We start from the raw sequence: 27,453 nt of genomic DNA, 5'->3' as shown, positions 1-27,453 counted from the left end.
CATCTGCAGCCAGTGGTCATGGTGTGTGGTTAAAGTGCCGCTAAGTCCTTGAAATGTCACGGCGCGGCCATGACATTATGCTATGGAAGACTGCCAGTCCGACTGTAGTTTCAGAACAAATCAAATCAATGGGGATAAAGCCGGCATTCACCGAGATCTGCACGCCTGCGTGATGCGGATTTAACCTTGTGAGCTTCGCTCAACGGATGTTTTTCCTGATTGGGAAAAAAAACAACTAAATAAATCATGAGCTCCGTTTCATCACATGGCAGGAAACCCGCCCCAAAAGGTCAACCTAATGTCACGGATGCCATCGTCACACCTTCAGCTTCCTGCTGCCAGCCCCGTTACAGCGAAACGTTTGGGTTTTTGCAGCACCGTACGAAGAGTTTTTATAACCTCTGAACATTAATCTTGCACTAACGATTAACTGCACACCATCTTGTGGAAGAAGGAGACTGAAATATGGAGCACGTTCAATCCGACGTCTGACACTGCTATGTTGTGTCAAAGTTTGGTGCTGCTTTCTGTCGTTTAGGCTTTACTTATTTAACAATCAAATCTCCCTAATAATTACTTTAATTAGAAAATAATTATTGTAAATGTAACTTAAATTGGTTTGGAGGGGGGGGTGCATTTCCAGTTTGGACGTGTTAAAATGCCACTTTCACCAAGTGCAGCTTAAACAGACGAGATTTGTTTCCCTCCCGCTCATCATTTGGTATGCATGAGTGTTTCCACCAACCTTTAATCGGCTGCTTGACTTCGCCGTTCTCTCTCTTGATCTCATTCATCACTTTGTGCTTTTTCTTCTCCTTCTCTCGTTCTTTCACCTTCTTCTTTTCGCGAGCCTTCGTCTTGTCCTTGTTGGGGTTTTCTGCAAAAATGGATAAGATAGGGTTTCATTATTGCAGACCACACAAGTTGATGCGCACTTAGTCCAGGTAATTTTTTTTTTTTTTTTAAACCAGAAAAATCTGTTAAAAATTTTAACATTCCTCTTTTGTTTGCTGGAGTGTTTTTTTTTTTTTTTTTTTTTTGGAAAGACACAGAAAGGACGCTGACTAACACCCGCAGTTCCCGGCTTTCTCGATAAAACTTCCAAGTTTGATCCAATCTTTTTATTACTCACCCTCTTTGATCATTTGCTTCCTTTCACTGCCCATAAAAAATTCATTAAAAAAAAAAACCCCTGATAACTTTCTTCTTTGAACCCTGTCAGCAGTAGCAGCTGGTAAGAAGGAAGCTGTGTTTTCATACAGCGGGTAGAAGACCACAGTCTAGCTCTGCTCACCGTTTGCAGGATCAAAGATAAAAGAACCCTTGCAGGAGCGCAGAAGAATAATAAGTGAACCGATTCGACATCAACACTCGGATAACGCCAAGTAAGCTGGTGACTGAAATCTACCAATTTTCAACTTGACCAGCTGACCACAAAAATTCACAGATTGGTAAATATCATTATTGTCCATATAGATGTCAGGGAAATAAATCAGTGGAGGTGACCATTTAAAATGTGAAACACTGTTTTAGAGAAATTAAACTTTTTTTCACACACACACACACACACACAGTGTGACATCAACTCTGATCCTGTCATGAATAATGAACGACAGCTCACACCAGAAACTGAAGAAAGAAACATTTCTGCTGCTACAGCTATCAAAAAAGGTATCGGTGACCTTTAGCATCTGCTTCTGAGACTCTGTCCAATAGCCCAATTAATACATTAACAAATAAAATGCAAGTTCATAACATTTGGAATAAGCCAACAATTATCGCACTCGGATTTTGAAATGTCGATATTTTGCGCAGCCTTAATAGAGTGGTCCGTCAAAATGTAGAGAGGGAAAACTACTCAATACACTCAAGTGGCTCATTTTATAAATTGAACATCAAGAATAAAATAAATGTCAGATCACTCAAAGAAATTAGGAAAATAAAAGCTGCAGGTTTCATATCAATTTGGCTCCAGAGGAAGCAGCAGGCTTTAGTGGAGGGAGCCTCAACTTTACTGCCAGATTTATAGAAAAATGAACCCTGCCAGAGGTGTCAGATTCATAAATGGTCTGTTCCTGCGTCTAGGAGACGGCAGCCCAGGTGGTTGGCCTAACCTCAACTGCACTGCAAAGAAAAAGGGAAAAAGCAGACTGCATCACAGCTCAATACAGGGGAATTCCCCATAGAAATGAACAGAAACTTTCTCATAGGCTTCATTAGTTCTAATATGCAGACGTCTGTGGCGATATAAATGATCAGAAATGAATGTGCAGCCCTTTTCTGGTTGTTTTGTTTTCTGATTTTGCTGCAGCCGTCGGTTTTGAAGGGGAGCGCAGCGGGTGCTTTTCACCATTCCGATGATCACAGGAGAGACGCCAGAGGCAGGCGGCTCGCAATCTCCAACTACACCACCCGTTGCTCGCATCCAGCGTCTTAAATTCAGGGGAACAAAATGAGAAAACAAGACGTACGCTTATATCAGCGTATGCGTTTTTGTTTGATGTCTGTTCGGGGGTGGGGGGAATGCAATTTACAATGAAAAACAGCTTCATTCTTTCACTGTCTGTGCTCAGTTTTGCTCTCATTTCACTGGTGTTTAAAACTTGTGCATTTTGCAGACATTTCTGAGCATAACCCTGCAACATGGTGACCCCCGGTGACCTTTAAATGCAGGAGAACATTTGGACCTGCAGCAACATAATATTGCCACTGTACAAATCTTGACATAGTAAACCAATACTGACAAACTGCCTCTTTCAGTTTCAACGTCTGTCCATCAATATAAAAAAAAGCCATGCACTTTTTTTCTTTTTTAAACAAGAACATAAACGCACGAAAGAAAAGAAGCACTCTGCTTAGTTTAATGGATGTTTCATGTTTGAATACGGGAGACTCAAAACAAGCTCAAACACTGGCGTGCCCAGGAACGCTGGGAAGCATAATCCATCAAGCCTCTGTCGCATTCTTAAAGTTATGCAAGTAAAAAAAATAAAAAAAAGGAGCTAAATGAAGACCATATTTTTTCCAGGAGGCTCATACTGTGGATCTGTCAACAGCATCTCAACACACACATGGCCCCTGAATGAAACTGAATTTATTCATAATAAAAAAAAAGTGCATGAAGTCAAATTTTTGATTCACAAATAGCTACAGGGAAGAAGATATCCTTTATTTCCAATGAAACAAGCTGAGCACACCAACGTCTTATAAAACGGAAACCTCCGCATCAATATGCTGCTTCCGGTATAGCAAGTCCAAGCTTCTCAAGAAAATAATATCTAATAAGGCAAACCAAATCCAACCCAGGCGTAACTCGGACTAAGACGTTTGAGCAACTTGGAGCTCTTTTAATAGGTATCAGAGAAGTCTCCAGGGTAAACAGACTTTATGGGTCCATTTGTTTCTTGTTTTTTCAAGAGTCGAATGTGGAAAATATTTGCTGAGGGAAAAAAAATACACAAGACACCAGGAGCATGTTGATTAAGCAGCAAACTGTAGCTTCTACCTGAGCAGACAGCATGGCTAACGAACCAGCTAGCGTAAGCTTGTTGTACTGATTTGCTTTACAGAGAGCAAAACCATAAAAAAGTCATATTCTGCACAATAATCACTCAAAGAGTGAGATGTTCTGTGACCTTTTATGCAAATCTGTTGAGTCATCTCTTAGTGGCTAAGATAACTATTAAACATTTACATCAACACTAAGTCATTTTTTAACTTCCTAGTAAACCCTTTGACTTGCCCAGGTATAAACACAAGTCAGAGTTAGAAGGAAAACCAAAAAAAAAAAAATTGTGACATTTGCTGCATGTTTCCGTCAATCGACAGTGGGCTGAGGATGTTACTTAAGCTACTTAAACATTAATTATTGCTGGGGGGTTTTCTATTTACTTATTTAAATGCATTAACAGAGTAAAAATTTGTTCCACTTTCTCCCCCCCCCCCCCTCACAAAATGTTGATTCCATTCTGAGAATCGTCTTAAAACGTTTACATTCACTACCCCGACAGCAACCAACCCTTTTCTGTCGCAGGACCGAATGCAGTCGGCAGTCGCTGTTCCCTGAGGGAAGCGCCAATGCCAGCTAACACTAATAATATTACTTGATGATCTGATACTGCTTGGATCCTCGTAGGAGAATTCTTGCCCTTCAAGAGAGAGAGAGAGTACAGTGCAACTTTAAGAAAGAGTTTCTGAACCTGTTAGTCTCCATGCTTAAACTCCATCTGAGAAAAATGTTTAACACCAGTGAAAGGAATGTTACTAGACATGTCAGAAAATAATAGTTCATGCTGCAACCATAGATGTCGAATTAATAGCGTTAAAGGAAATCATTTACCTTATTTTTAAAGCAAGAATACACAGATGTATACCAATTTTGATCAATTCTGTGGTTTTATAAAGAACTGAATGCTAGTTTTTTTTACACCAACAATATTAAAGTGTTTTTTTCACCCCCCGTCTGTTTACAGCACTGCATCTTCCAACCTTTCGGGTGGACTTGGGCAATAACATCCTATCCTAGTGTCCAATTTGACAGCAGTAGCTGTTCACAGTATGTCATGACCTCTTAAACTGACCAACTGGAAAAGGGTGACGTCATGCGCTCACACACACCGACATGTGCCCACCGGATCTCCCCGCCGGAGTCAGAGCACTAAAAACGTCCATTTGTGAGGAGACACAGGCACACAGAAAACAAAACGCGGATCTGTCCGAAAATATGTCTACCCTATATGTTTTTTCACATTACAACCACAGACGGCAACGTGTTTTATGAGGACTTTAGGTGATAGACCAAAAGAATATAATGCATAATTACAAAGTGGAAGGAAAATTCTACACTGTTTCCAAAGTCGATCTCGCTGTATACTTTACTGTCGGGATGGGTGAGCTGTGTTACTTTTCTCCCACACAATCTGGATGTTGGTCACATTGTTCAACTCTGGTCCAGTTTTACCTGAACATCTTGCCGTGTCCCAGTCATGCCTTTTGGCAAACTGAAAACAAGATTTATTTCCACAATAGCTCTCTTTTGCCAACACTTCCATAGAAGCCAGATTTGTGGATGATGAAATAAAGATGTCTATCAACGCTTGGGATATTGCTTCCTAACCTAATCCAACTTTAAACTTCTCCAAAACTACATCCCCAGCTTGTCTGCTTTATTCCTTGGCATGTATTGAAGCAATTTGTTGACTAATGTTCTCCAACAAATACAGAACAGATGTATTTATACTGAGATTAAATTACACACAGGGCAACTCTAGTTATTAATTGTAATTGACTTCCGACTGGTTGCATGGTATTTCATCTGAGGGTATCAAAACAAATGGGCCCCAAAGTTACACCAGATTTATTTTATTTATTTTAGGAAAACTTTAAAACTAAAAACATGCCACACTCCTCCTATTTTAGAGCTGGTTGGTCAACCAAACAATATAAAATTCATTGGGATTCCAAGTTCTATAATGCAAAGTTATTTATATAATAGACGACAACCAAATTAAAAACTAATTTAGGATACTATCGCTAGATTACCCACAACTCTGCATGGACAGATGTTACTGGATTAATATAAGTAATTTAAGTCAGTTTAAGAAGGAGCTTACCAGCAAAAACATGCTTAGGCTATAGGAAAGGAAAAACTGTTTGGAAAAAGGAGATCAAACCAAACATTCTCGAGTGGTAGGGTGAATGGCGGTTTGCATCCAACATAGGGTGGAAGTCATGAGTTTCAAAATAGATTTCCCTTAGAAAAGAAATTATTTACACTCAAGATCCAATAAAAAGCATTCATGCGACTTCATATTTTAGTCAACTATATTGACAGTAAATTTAGTTATAAAACGACAACAGATGGCTAAGCTGAATAAAACTTTAAGATATGTCTTTTGACATATCTTAAAGTCTTAAAGCTTATTTTAAGCTTTAAGACTAAAGCTTAAAATAAAATGTGTGATTCAGAGTTATTAAACATTTTATTGGCTATAACTTGAATAAACGTGGAGAAGTAAAAAGTGTATGAATACTGATATACTGTGGCTCTCACCCTGTCACTAAAATATAATAAAGATGCAGAATTGTTGTTGCAAAGACTGCATGGATTCAATATTTGGAATAGGTCATATTACTGAAGTAGTCTTGCATTTAAACTCAGCTTTCAAATATTAAAAGTGGCCAGTCTAGTCAGATGCCCTGGCATTCCTTTTATACACTTGGTAAGATGAAGCAGCTCAGGGAGATTGGTTCAACAAATGTCATTACGTAGAAGAAATAGAAGAGGGAAAAAAAGTAAATTGAGGATTTGTGCCTTCAGACAAAAACAAACATAGTACACATAGTAAATTACTTTCAATTTGCTATGGTTAAGTCGTAGAAGGACTGAATAGTTTATTTAGGTAACTATATGTGACAATGTTAGTGTTGCTTCTCAGAATGTGTAGTACTTAACAACACAGTTTGACAGTGATAACACATAAATCCTAAATACAGTTAAGGTGAAACAAATTGTGATTATTTCTAAGTGAATTTTTGCCACCTTCATAATTGTTTAAGCTAGCTCAGGACGCCGTCTGACTGCTCATCCATACAGCCTGGGGTTACAGAGGGGGGCGTGGTGCACTACCAAAACAACACTTGGCCTATAATGGCGGGCGGCTGTCATATTGTTTTGACAGAATGAGCGTGTAGTTCTTCTACGCTCACAACTCGTAATAAAAATAAACCGAAGAAGCATAAAAAATAAACAACTTGGCTCGGGTTCTAGGTGGACATTTGGTTTAGTTTCACTATAATTGCCGTTTTCGAATAAAATGTGCAACATTGTAGCCATACGTCGTAATTACGTAACTATTCCGCCGCAGCACGAGAGCGGCTGATTATAATTCCAACTACCAGGTCGCGCGACGGACCGATGCTCTTTCTAGAGCTCGAGGGTTCACGCGCGGGTGAGCGAGCGACAAAAAAACAAAAAAAAAGCTGGCAGAGCGCAGCCCGTAGACACGTCGATCAAACCGAGTTTAAAAATCACTAAACATGTTGTAAACATTCCCCCTGTCGTTCAAATGTCGATTACAGAAGCGCTTGGCTCGTTTGTGTATGATTTCACGAGTGATTATTTTAAAACAGGAGCTAAAAGCGGGACTGCTGGGATAAATTAAAAGGCAGCCACTCTCTGGGTCAGGGCCACATGTTCAAATAGCTGAATCTACCAGCCAAGAAGCTATAAAAGGGCACAACTCGAGACTACTTATTAGAAACATGAAAGTTCTGGTATTAAAGACGTAAAAGAAAATTATAATGGCCTACCTTTTGATGGTAACAGGACATCTCCATTTTCTCTCTTCGCTGCAGAAACGTTGTTAAATCCTTTAATGTCGTTGCTGTTAGTAACATTATTCCCAACTCCGGAGGTCACCAACAGTTTATGTTTCTTTTTCTCCTCCCCGCCTTCTTTCCTTTTTTCTCTCTCCTTCTGTTTATCTTTACACTTGGTTTTCGAGGAAGGCGCCTTGTGGAGGAAGAAATCGCTCTGTTTAAAGACTTTGAGTGGCTGGGATCCATCGGTAGCAGGCACCGGAGGGTTGCTGCTGCTGCTCGTCTTACCCGGGCTGAAGCTCCATAAGCCCGTGTTACTGCTACTACAATTCTGCTGCTTAGTGAGCTGCTGGGTTTTCTTTTTCCCGCTTCCGTTGTTTCCATCACCCCCGTCCTTGCTGACTTTCTTGGGTTTAACGCTCCTATCCTCGACTCGGACCTTCTTGGGTGGCGGTGGGCTAAAATCTCCGGAACACTGCGGGCGGTTGTCAGCGGCTCCCTTCGACTCGGTTGCCTTACCGAGTCCGTTTTTGACCGAAGCTCCGGCAGCGGAAAGAGAAGGAGCAACAACCAGAGCTCCGGAAAGGTGAACAGAGCCCTGCGAGTCAGCCATCTTGAGGCTTCTCCCTCTATTTACTCTCTTCCCCAACGGCCGCCGATGCTGCTGTTTTTTTTTTTCCGCGACGTGCAAGCTATGTGGGGGCGGGGCTTCGCCTTGATTGACAAGTATGGAATCGGGGGCGTGGCTAGATTATGACTGACGGCAGGGGGCGGGGCTAGCCTGTATAAATAAGGAACTGTTTTTCACATCAGTAAAGCCTCTCTGTTTATCTCAGACACTGAATAATGTAAATTGACTCAAGTAATTTTGTCAGAGGAAAAAAAAAATAAATGCATTTACAACTACATCAAAACTCAATTTAGTAAACTATATTTTTGATTTAATAAAGCACATTTGACTATTCATTGATTATGAAAATAATTTAGAAGTCAGGCAACGATAACCTAAGTAGATGCAAAATGCAGTTTTAATTTTATTTATTGGAGGGGCGGGAGTCCAAATCAACTTGGTCCAACTTTTCCTAAAAATAACAGTGGCCTAGTCAAAGTCCTGACTTAAATCTGACTGACATGCTGTGGAGGTGCATGAAACAGGTTGTTCATTCTTGAAATCTTCTGGTGAGGCTGAAATAAAACAATTCAGCAAAAATTCCTCCTCGCTAATTTAAAAGACTCTGCGAGTTTTAACAAATGCTCCATGGCAGTCGTTAGCACAACCAGTTGTTACATTTGGAGCAATCACTTTCACATAACATGAGGTTGGTTCTGATATCTTTTCTTCCTTGACAGATGCCAGCTAATCTGATTCAAAGCGTTACTCTTCGATAGTTTTAATCAAGGCAGTATGAATGCGGCCCCTCTTGTTATTGTAATTAAAAAGATAAGCCTTCTGTTTGTTTGTTTTTTATTTATCTAATATACAGCAACAGGCTCATCGCTCTCACTTTTTATTATACGAGGTTGTAAATCTTCTGGCTAGGTTTAAACTCTGATTCACTGAATTGTAAATGTTTTCTTCAATTAAAAAAAAAAAGAAAAAAAGAAGGCAAAATGTTAGCAAACAACAGCCAGTTATTAACATTGCAAACCGCATCAGATGTTGAGATCAGATGCGAGCTAGAGGTGGGAACTGGAGTTACTCTGATTCAAACGCAGTTATTTCCTGCAAGTTTTCTATTTCCTACATGCTTTCAAACGGAGCTGACACAGTTTGCGGCATCTTCAGACGCTACAGCTACACACGCTCAGCTGTAGCTGGTTATATTTATAACATTACATAATGAGTTAAAGTGCTTGTTGGGGAAACTGAGGTGTCCCAGTTAAGGCAGCAACCTGGCTACATTTGAAACATTCTTAATTCATAGTATGCCAAATAAAATATCAGAGCTTGGATCAGTCCCTCTGGATGTTTTTCCCAGAAAGAATGGTGAGGTTTTTTTTTTTGTTTGTTTGTTTTAGTTATGCACACAGTTCAGTCTGTATTTGGTGTAAAAAAAAAAAGCACATTTGGGTGGAGCTGTGTAAGATTATTCCAATAGCTTTCTGAAATATTCTTAATCATTAAAGCATAAAGATCAGGGCGTTCAAGCCATGCATTAACCTCTAGTGTATGTTATGAGTGTAAATAAGATGCATTAATGATTTCCGGACTGTTGATGAAGCATCCTGTTAATGCCTAATTAATTCCCTGCCCTTAAACACAAAGTTGCCGACCCTTCAATTTAGCTAATTTAAATCTAAATTAGATGTTATTAATTTACACGAGTGCAGTTTCTCTTCTTTTAGCAGAATTTACAGTTACAGTAATGCACTTAAAAAAGATGGATGGTCCATTAACAAAGGCTGTAAAGGAGCATGTGGATCAGATGTGTATTGTTTAACACCAAGAGGTCATGCGTTTTATAATTATGATTTTATGTCTTGCGGGGTATGTTGCCAGATTTTTCACCAGTGTGTGTGGCCGATTCAGGATTCAGCGTGGGAACTGGCTCCCTCTGAGGTCATTTTGACCCTTTGACCCCACTAGGATCACCTCTGGTCTAATAGTGAATCTTATTTCATGATTTTTCCAGTTAGAATCGCTTTCATTTTCCTGATTTAAAAACAAAAGATAATGAAAATCTTTATACATTTCATTTTTCTTAACTGAACTTCGATCAGCTGTTTCACCACTTATAAAACTCAAAAAAAAAAAAAAAAAAAAAAAAGTTGGAACGCATCATCCAACAAGAAAGTGTTAACTTTGATAACTATTTTGTTTGGGAAAATAAGCAAATTGTTTTTGCTCCGGGTGACATCTTAGCCACACCCAGTTTACGGATGACTTGTGGAGTTGAAAATTATGATCTTTCGTGAAAGACTGTGCATTAGTCATGCTTTAATCTCTCTTACATGGAAAAAAGTGTTTGAAAAATATTTCTAGGAACAAAAACAAACAGAAAACTAAACACTGTTGAGCTTCAGAGAGCATGCTCGAAGCCAGAGCACTAATTAACCAGCTTATGCAAGTGTGTTGTATTTATGTCACTCTTTAGAGAGCAGAATGAGAAAAACCTCCAGTTTTGCACAGTAAGCACAAGAAAAATATTACAAAACAAAATGCTTTTTGAACATTTTTGGCTAAATCCTTATTTTATAAATTGTGCTCAATTTTCTCTTCCTAATTTGGACGTTTTTCCTTGTGCCCATAAAATGATTTCCTTTTTCAAGCCTGTGTAGAAACACCATGGTGTCTTCCTGACAAATGTTCATTAATCTCCCTCCAACACTTCACTTATGATCCATTATCTAGTCATCATATTCTAATTTATTAGACAGCATTATAACTTCATAAGTCAGAGTGAATTATTAAAAGCTCATCTGGTCTGCATCCTAAAACGATTACCGTCCACGCATACAGTCATTCATCCGACTGGCAAAACCCGAGTGAGAAAACAAAAACAGGAGCATGTTTACTTTAGGTTCATCTTTACTGATTGATTTCTGCAACATACAAACATTTGGAGTGGGTCCGACTGTGTTTGTGTGTTGTGGTGGAGCAGGAGGGTGAGGCGGCGAATCAACTCGCGTTTTAGTCCAACGGTGATTAAAGGAGAGGCTGGAGAGGAGGGGAGGCGTTCTCGCTTAAAAAGGCACAGTTGGGCTCCCTTCTGAGTTTGAGGTTTGCATAAATGAGCGAAGCGGAGACAGAAAAACGAGAAAACGAAACAGTTAAATAGCCCGTGTCTCTTGTCCGCGCGCGCGTTTTTGTTCTTTTTGTGTAACTCTGAACCGCTTACATCTGCTTAATCGAAGCGATCAGTACAGTATCACAGCTTTAAGAAAAATTTAAACCCCAAGACGCTAAGTGAAGGACAACAAAAAAAACGTTAGCGCACAAAATAGCTGGGGGGGGGAGGGAGAGAGGGACATTTTATAAAATGGAGAAGCTGAGTGAGCATGTGGGACGCAACAAACAACTTTGTGTACAAAAATAACTTTCAAAATATCATTTACAAAAACAATGAATTATTATTTCCATCATTAATATTATTATTATTATTAATACAATCTTATCCAGAGCCCATTGTAGTCATCATTCAGGGCCCAGTAGGCGGTCTGTGCTTCCTGCTCTGCCCACCAGTTAAAACATTTATTAACCTGTTAGCCATAAAGTCTGAAAACAACAACAAAAATTAAACCCTGAACATGTTCACCATAAGATATCAGAATAACTTACATTATCTATGTGGAGGAATCATCATCATCATCATCATGCACTGAACTTCTTACATCTTCTGTTAATACAAATATTTAAAGAATAGCAAAAAGAAACTGGAAACATTACATATCTAAACTGCTCTGTACAGTTCTTTATCTTTATAGAAAAAAAAAACTATGCATATACTGTATAGCAACTGTTGCTTAAAAAGAAAGAAAAAAAAAGGTGATGTTATTCAGAACAGAACAGCAGTCCTTGGTCTTTATAGCTGCTCCTGGTGTGTTACAGGGTCATTAACAGGTACACAGATTAGCCTGTGTGTGTGTGTTTGTGTGTGTGATTGGGAGAGAGGAGCAGCTGGCGGATTAATATTTCTGTCAAATCCCAGTTTCAAGTGTTTCAGGTGTAACATTCAGGCTCTGAAACACAGGTATACCGTGAGAAGATTTTTTTTTTTAAAAAGGACGAAAACAGTAACAGGATTTTGGCCAGAGCTACTGACACCCCTGGTGAAGATGTGGAGAAACTGTTCAAATGAAAAAAATAAAAAACCAAAAAATATTCATCTTTTATTAGAGAAACAATTTCTTACAGAGAAATGTTGAAAAGTCCAGCATGTAATGTCAGTACATTTATTCAGCGAGGGGACGAAAGTTAAGATTGTTTTTAAACAAAGTCACAGCTGGAACAATCGTTGGTCCCTCTTTCAATTAACTAAATGCAACTTAGACGTTTCATAATTTACACTTTTCCATTACTTTATAATTTACTAAGTTTCTATTAGCTCTAGAACAGTGATCAGAAGCTGTGCATTTTGGTCAGACAGGATTAATATTAAGCTTTTCCCACATTAATCAGTCCAGGTGGGCTTGGCGTGAAAGAATGAAGACGCTGAAAACCGTTTTGTGCCTGCCGTTAAGTACAGTAGTGGATCCGTGATGCTGTGGGCCCGTTTCTCTTCCACAAACAATGGGAATACTGATAAGAGTACAGAACAACCAGAGCTCTTTCTGTTAATATTAATTAATAGCAGAAATTCTTAAATAAAATTCTGATTTCAGTGTAGGATGGCGCTACTGGATTAAAATCTGAATTTAGTTTTAGGCTTTTGACACATCTTTACCAGGGGGGGCCCGAAAAGTGAAACCAGAAACACAAATGTTCTTTTTTAGATTTTAAGTTCCGATAAATAAACGATTGATATTTTCAATTTTGCAAATGACTTATGAATTTTCTGCTGTTTCAAAAACTCTCCATCAATCTTGCAGCCCATGCTACATTTAACTGATTGGTCTGACAGATTCAGTGAAAAAAATTAAAATAAAATAAAAAATAAATAAAACTTTCTGCACTTGAGTTCCTCAGACTCGGTAGGGAATAGATTAAAGCACATAAGAAAAAAAAAAAAAAAAAAAGGAAATTCTCACGTTAGTGACTCAAAGATTTAAAGGTAAAATCAAACTCTTTGAACTTAGGTGAAGGGGTGTCATTATTCAACAGTGTAATTAGCAAATCCCGTTAGCATTCGGACGCCAACAACAACAAAAAAAAAAAAAGGGCGTAAAAATGGAAAACAGTGGAACCCGATAGAAAAATTACCGAATGGTGGAAAACCCTCAACGCTCCAGTGTCCATCCTGATCTCGTGTGAAGTAGCACCAGAAAGAAAAGACAAAGAGAGAGAGAGACAGCAATACAAAAGAAGTCAGAGAAAGTACCCAGGCAACCTCTGCATACCCAACTGAAAAGGTTGCATCATGAGTACGAGATTATCCAAGTTCGCTTTGAAGATTGTTCGTTCAGCGGGAGGCAGCAGAACCACTTCTGGGACAGAGATCTGCTTCGTCGCTCTCTAGCTTTTCCTGATGAAGTTGCTTTTCTTCTCATTTGGCTTGAAACTTGTTTAAGAGTCTCTTAGATCTCGCTTCATTTAGTGTAAAAAAAAAAAAGAAAAAAAAAGAAGTAGAAGAAGAAACTAGGCTCTTCTTTTAGCCCGCTATCAGTATAAGAGAGAGAGATCCCATGTCAGCTTCTACAGAAGTCAACAATGTGAGGAGCAAAAACTCAGGAATAAAAGTCTCATTTTCTTTTCCTGTGTGCCAAGCCTGTTCTTTTTTTTTTGTTTGTTTTTTTGTTTTGTTTGTTTGTGCCGACCAGTCAGGACTCCGTATCCTAACGAGGAAAAGCAGCCGATGGTGGATGGATCCTTCCATCATGTCCACTTCGCAGGGGGTTCTCGAGGGCCTTTGGGCTGAGTGCAGCGGTTACCGAACCCTGAAAGGAGAAAGGCTCTTAGCTGGGTTTGCTTTTCTTTGGACGGAATAAATGGCATCTGAAAGTTTCCCTCCGTTCTGCCTGCTCTGAAAAGCCAAACGTTTCCTGCACACGCGGTCCAAAGCTAGATTTCCCTTCAGCAAAGGCAAACGCCACACATCAAAAAATATGTCCGTCAGCAACACTCTCTGAAAATGGGCTGCGATTCTTTTTTTTTTTTTTTTTTCCTTCAAGCCCGTACCCCCTGAAACCCTCTTTAAACTTATTCCCATTTTGTCACGTTCCAACCACAAGCTTCAATGATGGTACATAACTAACGCAAAACAAAAATGATGAATGTTTCTTTTTTATTTTGGCAAATAAAAACCTGAAGTGGTTTGGATATATTTTAAGAACTGCAGTGTCGACACTTTGTGGAACAACAGCTCGCTGAAATTACAGCTGCAAGTCTTTTACGTCGTCTCTGTGCCAGCTTTGCACATTGAGAGACTGAAATAAATTTGTAAATTCTTCTTTGTAAAATGGCAGACTGCATGGCGAACCTTTGAACATCAATATTCTTAATTTAATTTAGGTCTGAACTTTGACTGGGTCGTTCAAAAACACTCATATGTCTGATGCCATTCTCCGTTGCACAATAGAGACACAAAAATCACAAAATATGGAAAAGGAATACGAGTAATTTGTGCAATCCGCCGAAGGTAACCAGTACGTCAAATATATTAATGAAGGTTGACGGCACACTTACCCACCCAGGTCTACTTGGCTAACTCCTGCTGTGCCGCCGTCTGATGCAGACACCGCCGGCGACGCCTCAGAACAATCAGAGCCATCTGGACATAAAAACAAAAAACAGACATATTAATTCAAATGAAAATGTTTTGACCAAATACTTAGAATGTGGATCAAGCTACAATATTTGCAATGAAGATCCTCATGCTTCTGTGAGACGTTCTTCTTTAAAAAGTTGCAAAATTGATCAAAGCTACTATAAGGAGGTAAAATCCCACGCAGATTTAAAAGTCTGGCTTTCAAACATTAAATTAGTCAGACTGGAGATGTTTTTGATCCGATCTCGGTTACTGCGTGGGGTCGGATCTAGACTTTTTTTTTTTTTACATGATTACCCAGAAAACTTTTTCCTCCTGTACTGTATGTCAGCTGCAGTCATAGTCCTAACCTGCTTTCATGTGCTACTGGTTTGGGACTCGATGGGACCAAATAAAAAGAAGTCTCTTGATTTTCTTAAAATTAAATTTGCACTCGGTGAAAACACTTCCAAGTCGAAGAGTAATTCCCTTCGGATGAAGCCGCAGACCTGCACCAGAACCGGTGAAGCAGTAAATTGGCACTAACAATCATTAAACAATCCTCACGGCACTCATTTTTATTGCACCTCTCTGCAGAGTTGTTTCATCTCGCCCTCTCCTTTATCTGCTTTACTCACACGCTTTCTCTAACAGCTGCCCCTCACTACTGTTGTCGCGATTATCGCTCAGCGGCTAATTCATGAAAGCTTTCCGTTTTCTTCTCCGCTCACCTCTATGAGCGCTCGGACAAATCCGGAGGAAGATAAACGATCGTTGCTGCACACACCGAGGCAAAGAACCAAAACCACAACTGAGGGAAGAGGTCAACCAAAGTGTTTGTACCTTTTTGTGAGCAGCTCCATTCAGCTAAGGCTGATGTTTTCACTTCCAGGGGATCTGAGAGAGGAAGACGTTCACAGTTTTATTCACGGACACGTTAAGAGAAAAGAGGAACACACCGTCACGCACTCGTCACACTCAGGCTACGTTCAGAATCAGACTTCACCAAACCCAAACATAAAGAGGAAAATCTAAACCTTCGCTCCAAAGCGCGCCTCGGGTTTTAAATTCTTTGTCTGCTGTCCTGTCTTATAAACCCACGTTGGAAAGATGTTCACACAACTTCAGTTCATCTTCAGTATAATTTTTTTTTTTTGTGATGGACCAAAAGAGAATGAGGCATAAGTGGAAGATGGTAAGAAAAGGCAGTTTTCTTTTTTTAAAATCTGCAATCTGAAAAATGTGGCATGCGTTTCTATTCTGTCCCCTTTACTCCGATACACCTAAGGAAAATTGCCAAGTCACCAAAACACCAGCAGCTGTAATCAGGGTTCCTTCACACTTGCAATGTCAAAATTCAAGATTTTTTCAAACACAATTTTTAAAATCAGTCTGGAAATCTAAGTGTAACACACCAGCAGGTGTCAGAAATCAAAATTAATCGACGCCAACTAAGCAAGAATTACTGTAAAAAGCCGTGTATTCACCAGAAGTACTAATCTTTCTCTTTTAGACAATAAAAAACTCCAAATACATAAAAAAAAAATGACTTTGTTTTTTCCTCATGTCATCTAGACATTAAAAAGTGTAATTCTATACGTTTGCAAACTTTCAGAGAGCATATAAACCATTTACTACAAATCTAAGCCATACTTTTGAGACTTTTTTTGAAAGAAAAACAACAAAAAACCGGTGTACCCATTTCCTTCTAATTCACAATGATGCCCTACTTCCTGTTAGTCCATCACACAATGTGGGCTTAATGTGACAAAATCAGACCAAGTGTTGGTTGTGTGAATTCACGGGACCTGTGGTCAATGCTGCCCTCTAGTGTTGAAACAGTGGTAAAGCCTCCAAGAAAAGCACCACTTCCGCTCCAACTTGTTCGTTTGGATGGCAGAGCATCACAAAACACGAGGAAAACGTCATTACCTTTCCACACACAGCGCTGAAATTAATCACAACCCAAAAGGCGCCAGCCAACCACTTGAACACATCTCATCTCTTCTTTGTATTTCAGGTCCACCTGGCTCTGGAAAAAGATGGCCGACAGCATGGAGGCAACCCAGTGAATCTGCGCCACCGCAGATTCACCCACCTGAAGACTGTGACCAACACAAACGCACCTGTGGCCAGTATGAAGGACTCGGGGGTTCTCTCAGGGAGAGGGGGAGGAGAGTCATCACTGTCCCAGCAGTCTGGGTTAAGAGGTCAGAGGGCAAACGAGAGGGAAAGTTAACAACTGGCCGACAAGAGAAAGAGAAGTGAAAGTAGTTTGCTGTGATTTGAAACGCTGCTCTTGTTTCCAATGTCATTTATTAGTCAAGAGGGATTTGTGGCATTTTAATATTCAAAAGATTGAGCACTAAAGTAATATTTATGCATGTTTTCTTTCACTATAGAGATTTACCCTCCATCAATATTGCTGTTTTTGAGGCCTCGATGACAAGCAGTTCACATCTGAAAAGTTTTATGCCTGCACACTGTGTAGGTTTGAAATTATATTAATCTATTTGTATATCGTGTTAATATTTTATGGGTGCGTGTTCCGGATTAGTCGACACGTTTATAGCGAGGCTGCAGATTTACTGCCGCTCTAGCTGGGTTGTTTGATGAAGAACGAGCTTGAGGCTTCGCCCGCCAGCGAGAAGCCAATATATTTTTCTTGAGCGTTTTCGATTTGATGGAGAAAATGTAGTTTCGCTGACACTACTCGATAATACGTGTAAAAATGAGCCTTTAATTACTTTATTATAGAAAACCACTGCTCGGTTCTTTATTAGTTTTTGTCGCACATCTAAGCTAATAATTTTTATCCTTCAGACGACTAAAATGCAGCCACACGTCTTCAAGTTTCTTATTAGTGCCAACCCCGATTAGAGCGACTCCGCTTAAAGTAACTTCCATCTTCTGTTGTTAGTTATGAATTCAATAACAAAGTTCATCCAACCACCACGATGCTGCAGCTTGCTCAGCGCGCCTCATTAACAAGCAGCCATTAGATCATTGCAACAATCAAACAGCCGCCGTTAGCCAGCGGTAAATAAAACCGCCGCTGCCGAAAAGAGTGCCAGAAAGCGAAGCAGGCCAAGACGCTCAACCTTATTAGCCCTCGTTACGACGGCGAGAACAAACAACTCCACCACCATAAACCAGAATCTTAAAGTAGAAAAAAAAAAAAAAAAAAAAAGAAAGAGAGAGAGAATCAATAAAAGATCAGGAGGAATTTCAGCCTTTAAACAACCAATTGACTAAACCCACATCCTGTAGTCATGGCAGCAGAGGACAAAACAAGCCAACAGGGTGACACTGCTCTGTTCAGCCCCGCCGTGCACAAATGTGGCACCAATCAGTATCATGCAGTGTTGATCCTTAGCCATCCGACATGCACTCAAGTTCACACACAACCGCAGGATTTCTCTCTCATTCCCGAACCGATCGCTTGGACAAACACAGACAGGAGGGGAGGAAAGAGGAGGGAGTTTGGACAGATGTTTGGCTGCAAATGCTTGCAGCATTCCTTGCAAACCAAACCAATTAGTGAGAAGTCATGCTTTTAAGCAAGACACATGGAGTAATAGTGCTGCACATTGTTCCCACTGCTTCTACTTATAAGTTTTCTGCGTGTCTTATGATGAGGTTTTTGTTTTTTTTTCCTTTAACTAAGTTAAGAGGATTTGTTGACATTTTGCAAAAACAAAAGATCCTTGAATTTTCCCACATTTTGAAGCACAAACCAGAAAACAGACCAACACAAAGTTGGTCTGTTTGGAAGGAAAAGCACTCAACTTTATAACAAAAACACGCAATACATAAAGGCTAAAGAATGATCTAAATTTGTTTATTAAACTTTAGAGTTTAAATCAAGGTAAAATTACTATTGACAAATTTCTTGCAATGGAAAATGTTAAGTACAACAAAGTATTTGTATTTTAACTACCAAAACTTTGATAAGTATAACTCCAGACACTTTTACTGAAGAGACAATGCTGCACCCAAATCACTTGTATTTAATTTCTTAAACTTGCTAAACTTAAACTTGAATCCTGTTCTTACATCTGCAGATAAATTTTTTTAACCATGCCTAAAAGTATTTAAAAAATAGATGTTTTTCAATTAATAGAGAAGTTTTGGATTTACAATGAATAATATTAATATATAAAAAAAAAAAAAAAAAAATATATATATATATATATATATATATATATATATATATACTTTTATAATAAATTTCAATTATTTAACGTGAAAAGTGAAAAAGTGTGTAAGTGGATAAGCAAAAGGGTGTTAAGAGGTCATATATTGAATTAGAAAGTGAAAACAGCTTGACGTACTTGTTGGGCTTGCAGAGGGTGATGGGATGGTCTGTCCCGCGATGGACATGGGCAGCACCTTTCTGACCGACTGCTGGGTCCCAAGGGGAGGCGAGGTCGTCACGGTGCCTGTCGCCGTGGAGACGTTTTTGTGATGACCCTCCTTCAGCTCGGACATCTCCTCGTTCCCCTCCTCCTCCGAGTTATCGGAGTGCAGGGGGTTGGTGAAACTGAGCGCAGTCCTGACAGGAGTGGAGGAGGACGACGACGAGGAGGAGGAGGAGGATATGTGGGACGAGGAAGAGGAGGATGGAGCGGCTCTGTCCGAGGAGGAAGAGGAGGAGGAGGTGGTCTTGGGAAACGGCTTTTCTGGGCTGTTGCAGGAGTGCGTCCATGTCGCGTGGCCGGGTTTCGCGTCTTGCGTCTTCTCCTTGCCGTCCCTCGTCACGGGAAGGTGGTTGGGTCTGGTCAGGACGCCCTCGTCCGAGTGGCCCTCTCCGCATCCGCCCGACCCCCCCTCCGTCCCGGAGTCCTCCGACAGAGAAGAGCTGGACGTCAGCAGGGTTTGACCGGACCGGGCTTTGAAGGCGTGGGCCCTCTGCAGCGTGGAGCCACTGGTGGTCGAATTGTTGGCTCCCGTGGAGGAGGAGGAGGTGTCGAAGCTGCGAGGTCCTTCCTGCAACGGAACCTTTTTGATCTCTATGCTGAGCTTCCTCTCGATCCGAGGGGCGCCGCAGCACTCGACGACCGGCGACGGGGGCGAGGAGGGCGTTGGAGTCTGGCTCGGGCCCGACTCGGACTTTGTCGACGTCGACGAGGATTTGCTGTTGTAGTTGTCGTTGAGGTCCAGGTGCGAGACCTGGGTCTGCCGATTCTGGCTTTGTACATTCGGATCTCTGGGCTCTGATTGGCTGGAAGGTTTGTTGAGACTGGATTCGGACCGGTTCTGCTGCTTGTTCGCTTCTTTGTTCTGTAACCAGCAAGAAACGAGACGCGTGATCTCCAGAAAGAAAAAAAACATCCAACAAAGCAATCTTTGATTTCCTTATTTCGCATGGGATGAAACAATCCTAGATTTAACCTGATAATTATTATAAATAAAGCCAAACGTTTTGGCACACATAGCTAATTCTGGAACTTGTTGCTTCCTTTCTAGGAAGTCTGTTTTACAAGAGCATTTTCTCATTTTGTACCATTTAAAAACTATAAATTAAAGCTAATAGTAAAGACAAGAACAAATCAGGTTTTATGGTGCAGTCAACATTTGTTTAAAAGCACCTGTTAAGCTGTGAAACAGTAACAACTTAATGTCAGTCGGACTTGAAGACAATCGGTCAAACGATTACGAGAGCAAAACCTGAGCAGCTTCGTTTGTATTCATGACTGTATCTCAATCGGGTATGATTTTGTTGGCGGGTCATTCGGTTAATCTGGTGATATGCGAATAAAATTTGGTTTTGTTAGTGTAAAGAAAATCCAACTATGGCTCATGGGGACTTTTACAGACAATTTGAAAGGACAAACACAAAACTTTCCTGTGACATATTCCAATAGCACAAATATTTTAATAAATGGTAAAAGTTTAGTATGTAGTCTATTGTTGGGTTTTTTTGTTGTTGTTGTTTTCGGCCTGTGGTGTTTTCCAACCACATTCATACAGTTTATGAGATCTACTCATTTCCTTGTTCAAGCTGAGCCACAGTAGAGTTTGTTATTGCTTTGTGGGAGAAGAGATGAGAATCAGATCTTGGGGGAATTTGTTCATTGTCTTAAATCACTTTTTATTCAAAGATCTTTATGTAAATAAAGCCTCAGTCATATCTAATTTCATTTTGGACGCACAACAAAGCTTCTACAAACAACCTTAATGTTCAATTAGCATGAAATTACCTAAAGAAAACAACACAACCAGGGTTCATAACATTTTAAATTAACTTTACTGAAAGGCTGCGCTCTCTTCCATCTTTCATGCGTTTTTTACACATCCTTCAGTCACACATAAAACGAACAAATATGTTAAAAAATACATATTTCGGCTTACCTCTTTCAGGCTGCGCTGCGTGGTATCCAGGACATGTATGACAGGTTTGGGATGGTAGCGGTCGTTGTCCTGCCGCACGTTGGTGACGGTGGGGAAAGCAGACGGGGGAGACGGGGTGAGAATCGGGGGGACGGGGTGAGCCTCAGGGGGCTGGAGAATCTCCTCCTTAACGTCGCCTTCCACCTGCGAACTACGCCAAGCCACAGAGGAAGAAAATGATTACTTTCTGATGGAAAGAGGGTAAAAAGACAATTTTGCAATCATTCCACTTGTTTCACACTCTGTTTAATGGGGGAAAAGGAATATTCCTCGGATATCACCACTAGAGGGCAGACTTTTAAAACGTCTGGCAGTAAAAAGTCTAGAGTTGCTCTGCTGAGACAAATTACATGTTCCCAGATTTCAGGGTTCGACTCCCAGAACGTTTTCAGCCCATATTTTGTGGATTTACAGTAAAAATAGTATCTGAACAAACTGGAAAAACATCCTCAGAATCTGATTTATTTCTCTTTAACAAACTTTAGATTCAGGGATTATAAATTACCCGCAAAAACAAGACAGAAAGAAATCTCTAAAATGCGCAAGTAGTCAGGCAGAGCTTTAATTGTTGCACAAATTCAGCTGCATATAGGTGTGAATCACACACAGGATACAAAGTTACACACCAAGGCACAGCTCCACTCCCCCAAAACGGGCGTTTACACGCCGGTGCGCATGCAACGGCAGCGGTGCGGAGAAACAGCGAAAGGATGTGGTGGCGTGCTAATTCAAGAGCACATGACTGAGGCTAGAGCCGAGGCAGGAGTGACTGCACATGATGCTGCGTGGATCAAAGGCAGACAGACAGAAAGTCAGACAGGCTAGAAGCACAAGGGGATTTCCTTTCCTTCTGTGCGGCAGTCGGGCCATAAAAGCCTTTGTCATTAAGCCCAAGTTTCTGGAGTACAGCTGTCACTGGCTTATTCTTTGAAAGAGGCTGCGAACTGCTGAGCTTCTCACTGTTTATTTGTCTCTGTGCTACGCTCAGCTGAGGCAGAGGAAGCTGTTAGACATTGAAGAAAGTAAGCCCACGAGATGTTTGATTTCCTTCGCAAATACCGTAAACGGCAGAACGTCGAGTTATTATTAAGTCTTGTTTTTGAAGCGCAGAGCTTTTCAAACTGTGATAATGTCCTGCTGAATCCCAAAAGTCGCCTACTGGAAACTGTAGCACATTGGGCTAAACATTATCCTTTTGATTTCTTTAATAAAGAAAAAAAAAAACCCAAGCGGATATCTAATTTTTATCATATTTGTTGCCTCGAGAGGGGAAAAAAAAACTATATGGCGACTTCCGGTGACACTGATTGCTTCTGTAGGGATCTGGATTACCTGTATAAAGCTACGAGATTAAACTTGAATGATTTCTAGGAGACAGAAATCATTGTTCTCTAGAAACGAGCGACACCAACACCAAAACCAGCACAAGAAAACGATTGATCAAATTAATCATAATGAACACGTTATTCAAATAATCAACTAACTTAAGTAACTGATCTATTGGTAAGACGCCATTTAAAAAAAAAAACAAACAAAAAAAAAACAGAGCAGTAAGTTAACAAAAACTGTACAAGTAGTATTTTGTATTTTTGAAGTTTATTGAATGTTAAGTCAGTAATGTGTTGCTGTCTTTTAGGCAAGAAAATGTTTCTTTCCTTGTTTAAAAAAGGAATTGATTTGAATCATTTTCTGTCTTTCAAATATTGTATGAAAACGACTTAAGTTGTTAAATGAAAAATCGATTAACTGTCAGAATAATCAAAGGAACACTTGATTACTAAAACAATGGTTCGCTCCAGCCATGCTTATCTTTATTCCTAGTCCATTAAAGTGGTCTAAATAAACTTTATAAGCTTTCTCTGGACTTCAGTTGCTCTTTCAATCCTTACTAACTAAATTGCCTAATGAACAATTGCAGGACAAAAAAAACCCCCTCAATGTTTTCTCATTAAGAAAGGACATCCATCAGCTTATTGTCTTCAGTGTCATTTCCTTTTTAATAATAATAATCCATATCTCACGATCTTAGGTGAAGTTAGGAAGACTATACACTGGTAAATCATGAACTTGTTTATTTTCTGGCGTAGCTCTTCCTTCACCTCGACAGACCGAAGCATCACTCGTCCAAAGAAAAACTCCGAGGGAGATTCAGAAACCTCAGAGAACCACGGAGAAGATCAGCTTAAAAGGTCAGGAAAAAGGTTTGGCTGCTTAGAAGCGAAATGTGATGTAGCGAGGGACGATTCAAACACTTCATAATAAGATTAACAAAGGCATCTTGTTAAGTAACTCCTACATGTTACTCTATCCGGCTCCTCTGCTGAGTTCTCCTCAGAGAGCGCGTTGCGTTTTAAACAGCGGCACGGTTTCTGCTGCTCGCTTTCGCAGACGCTCCGGACGGGAAGCTGAGAAAGACGTCTGCTTGTCCCCTGTCGCATTTCAATAGATTCACACTGACAACCAAGAAAAGTGGCAAACCGTCACACATATTTAGGTCGCTCGCTCACTCCGTCGAGCCGGACAAGTAAGGCTCTTTTCTTTCAATATTTAAGATGTTGGAAACGCACTCCGAGCGAGAACTGAAGAGCTATTGAGGACTAAAAGCCGAGTGTGGTGTAAATAAGCACGTGACAAAGCCATGACTCCACTCCTGCTGTATCTCCCTCCTTCTCTCTCTCTCTCACACACACACACACAACTATAATTTCCCTTAAACACACACACTCACCAAAGTGACCCAGTGGGAGTGCGGCTGGCAGAACGTGGCTTATCTGGATAAAAATAGCTCGTAACATCAGCAGATTAGGCTTGAATAAGTTCGTCACATTACTTCTTGAGAGACAGAGGAGGCATACTGAGACGTCAGAGGAGGACAAGAGGCGTAAGAGACACCCAGAATACCCTCTTCTGTCCCACTTCCAGGAAATCTTGCTCTCTTGGCTGCGTCTCAAACTTCAAATTTGTGTGTTTTAATAAGAACAGGAAAGAAGCTCTTCAGTAAACAGCTCACTTACAGCCACATCCTAAAATTAGGAGCTCTGGAAAATGTTTCCCATCAAACCAGTTAGTTTAAAAAAAAAGGGAGAGGAGGGGGTGAAAAAAGAAAAGTAAGAGTAGAAGAGTCTGAATTTGATAAGAGAAAGCAATAAAAATGTATATCGGATGCCGTCATATTTATGAAGCTAGAACTTTGGTTGAGTTTGTTTACCTCAAAAATGGTTGGTGGTGTAGCGGTAACAGAAAAATATTTTCCTGACAAAAGAAACGACGCTGAGACAAATGTTTGAGAATGTGAAATTTCTCCAAAAACAACTTTAAAGTAACTTTTACTTTCTGATGTGTACTCTGTACAAAAACATCTGCTAATATGCATTTAAACTAAACTGAGCATGTTTTTACTCATAATAGGCAGTTGCTCTTCTGCCTTGATTTTTTTTTTCAGTGTCTGAGCCACATGAATGAGAGGTTACAAAATATTTATGTTCTGATTTTTAATTACCAACATGTAATATTAGCCAGTCGTTACTTTTTAGGTTGGAGACAATGAACATGGCTGACATGTTGTGACTTTTAGCTGCTTCCCTTCACTGATTTTTACAAAGCAACTGCACAGCTTGTTAATATAAAATATTATGGGAAACAGTTGCGAGGAGAAATGGGGGATCTAATGATAATACTGGTCAGAAATGGAGCACGAATAATTACGTTTATCTGAATGATGCCAGAATTTTCCACTTATCCATTTTCTTTGTCAAAAAATTCAATTATTTTAATTAAATTTTTTTGGCTAAAGTGGTCTCTCATCAGAGAATTACAGGGACTGTCACAAAGTTTTACATCTCCAAGTACTTTACGTCTAGATCAAACTTCTGATTTTTGACAATGTTTGCCCTAGAATTAACTTTTTGCTGGACAAATCGCCATTCCTACAATCTATTTTAATCATTTTTCAACTTTGGACATGGAAATGACCTAAGCCGTTGTAATCTGCCAGCCTGAAACTAACAGAAATAAAAGCCTTTAAATCTAGTTGGCGAGTTTAAACCTAAGACGCCATCTTCAAAAATATCTAGGCTGTTTTGCTGCAGCTGCATGTGCAAACAATGAATTCACTAAATGCCACAAATGATCAAGCAGAGGAACAACCACCACCCAATATGGTGCTAAAGCAAACATTTCTTGTCAAAACTTTATGTAGCAAGATATGAAATGATATAATGCCTCCTGGCAAGAAGACATCCTCTCAGACATTAAAGCTTTAGTGCTGAGGCAACTTTTAGGCATCCTTCAACCTTGTTAAAAAAGTTGTCAAGTGTTATATATGGCTGCAAGTAATGGGGGGGAGGGTAATGCATTCTGTGGATAGACTGTAAGAAGTGGAGCAGAACCCCTGATGGGCACATACTGCACAGCTGAAGTAGAAAAATGTCAAGTGAAGGAAGGAGAGAGGGGGAAGAAATGAGCAAAAAACAAGATGAAAAAGAAACAGAGAGAAATAACATATTTTAAAAAAGAGGATAACTATGTATTCATATATATAAAACATAAAGAGTTGGTGTCTGAAACAAAGCGTCTGGATGTGCTTTAAAGACTTTTTGTTTACAGAGAAAGATGAAAACTTTAACTCGCCTTGGGTCGTGTTGTATCCAACGTTATGTAGAGTTGCACAGTGTTGCAGCGAGTTGCAAAAATGATTTATAGATACAACTTTGCCTCTGGTAGCCATAACCAGCCAAACAAAGGCTCACTGAAAAACCAAAGGCTGGCTGCATCTGCGCGTTGATTCAGAGCACAGGAGCCAGGAACCGCTTCTCTGAGAGAAACGTGCAGTATTGTAATTTATTAATTTTTTCTCCCAACATAACACCACCTCTGCTATGTCCAACAGCGTTCCGCCTACTCATCAACCCGGGGATGAACCTGTTAATTCATCTCTGTGGAGGATGAATGTGACTTGGTTTATTCTCAACGGTTGAGTTTAGCTGGTTTGGTAGGAATATTAACAGGAAAACAGGAGGAGGACGAAGTATTACCTGCGAATGCGAGGAGGTTTAGGCGGCGGAGTGTCCCATCGTTCCTCGTCTGACTTAATGCTCGTTTTGTCCGGACTGCTTTCGTTCTGGACAAAAAAAAAAAAAAAAAAAAACCTCTCAGATTTATATTATATACATATACATATATATATATATATACATACATAATTTTTAATTTTTTTTATGAGGGTTTTATTTATTTCTTTTCCCAATAAATACTTATAACTTGGACATTATTTCTAAAATATAGATTCATCCTCAACTAAAGCCATTTTTGGCCCCATTTTTCTTGGCTGAATTGTAAATGATCTTTCCGTTGAGTATCCCGATCTAGTATATATGTGTTAAGTTTCTAGAAATATAAATCAGAATTTCTCAGGACAAAATTGATGTTTACATCTACTTAACTTTATGTTTAAGTTCTGAACAGAAAAGGTGCACAATGTCAAAAAACAAACAAAAAAAATTCAAGTTTATGAAAAAAAATCTGTAAGGAAAATAGGCAAGAAACTAAAACCTGTTATAAGATGTTTCAAGGTCTAAATTAAAAGTGACATCATGAAATGGATAACACAAATATTTGGGGATTTAGCTTCAAACTTTGTTAAAGTGATCAGGATAGCATCACTACAGTCGCCTTACAAACTCACATCTTTTTCAAATTCGAAGTTTATGGTTAAACTTTATTAATTTTCTAGTCTTTGTTTCTTCCCCTTAGGATGCTCTAAGAGTAAAAGTTACAAGTGACTGCAGCAAAACTGTTCTGAAAGATACCGCCTTCCTCCAAACTACTCTTCTTTCTTCTTCTCTTGCTTTTATTTTATTTCGCCTGCGAAAACCTTAATGGTCATAAACTCTTATAAACTCTTATACTTGAACCTCCGGTAGGAAACGTCCAGAGCTCCGGCTCACTAATCGGACACGCACGCGAACATGTTTGGTGGGAGACCGTCGAGCGCAGGAACGAGTGTGGGATGCGCGTATGTGTAGGCTTCATTGTTCCTGTTGCCGTGTGGAGCACCTTGTGTGGGCGTCGTAATCACCAACAATGGCTGACTGGACATGAGTCAGTCTGCGAAGGAACTGAGTCAGATCATCTCTCCGATAAACGGAGGGCTGAGGCAGGAGTTTGTTTTTGGACTACCAAACAAGTAACAGAAGTTTTAATCGGCAGCAAAAAAACATAATGTAATAAGAGTTTAAATGCAACAATGTACTAAAGTGTCACATTTTATTGTTATTTTGTCATGTCCAACTCTTGTAGGAATATTGAAATTATTTAATTGTTTTGTTTGCTCTTGTTTATTGCATCAAACAACATAAATTAATGTGTAATGAGCAGGTTTCATTAGAACATCGATGAT

The 27,453-nt window shown here is 39.8% G+C and overlaps 2 protein-coding genes across 6 annotated transcripts in view; both read right to left on the bottom strand.

The window, feature by feature from the left end:
* Positions 1–8,077, bottom strand: part of rsbn1l (round spermatid basic protein 1 like) — a 31,164-nt gene extending 23,087 nt beyond the window's left edge. The window contains exons 1-2 of the mRNA XM_088003382.1: positions 7,312–8,077; positions 746–877 (exon numbers count right to left, since the gene is read on the bottom strand). Of these exons, the coding sequence (XP_087859508.1) occupies positions 746–877; positions 7,312–7,933 (754 nt within the window). The 5' untranslated portion in view covers positions 7,934–8,077. The remainder of the gene's footprint in view (positions 1–745; positions 878–7,311) is intronic.
* A 2,754-nt stretch (positions 8,078–10,831) lies between these two features.
* The window catches only part of ptpn12 (protein tyrosine phosphatase non-receptor type 12), a 43,081-nt gene continuing 26,459 nt past the window's right edge, over positions 10,832–27,453 (bottom strand). Inside the window, exons 12-18 of one of the 5 annotated variants that reach the window (XM_014992588.2) lie at positions 26,090–26,175; positions 21,018–21,207; positions 18,998–19,946; positions 16,790–16,861; positions 15,507–15,560; positions 14,607–14,687; positions 10,832–13,854 (exon numbers count right to left, since the gene is read on the bottom strand). In XM_014992588.2, the coding sequence (XP_014848074.2) occupies positions 13,793–13,854; positions 14,607–14,687; positions 15,507–15,560; positions 16,790–16,861; positions 18,998–19,946; positions 21,018–21,207; positions 26,090–26,175 (1,494 nt within the window). In that variant the 3' untranslated portion in view covers positions 10,832–13,792. Of the gene's footprint in view, positions 13,855–14,602; positions 14,688–15,506; positions 15,561–16,789; positions 16,862–18,997; positions 19,947–21,017; positions 21,208–26,089; positions 26,176–27,453 lie in introns of all 5 variants that reach the window. The other 4 variants (XM_014992589.2, XM_014992590.2, XM_014992591.2 and 1 more) reach the window with 4 other exon arrangements.

The sequence above is a fragment of the Poecilia mexicana genome, unplaced genomic scaffold (assembly GCF_051168715.1).
Source record: "Poecilia mexicana isolate PSO_F unplaced genomic scaffold, ASM5116871v1 scaffold_23, whole genome shotgun sequence".
NCBI lineage: Eukaryota > Metazoa > Chordata > Actinopteri > Cyprinodontiformes > Poeciliidae > Poecilia > Poecilia mexicana.
This window is presented reverse-complemented; position numbering and strand designations above follow the sequence as displayed.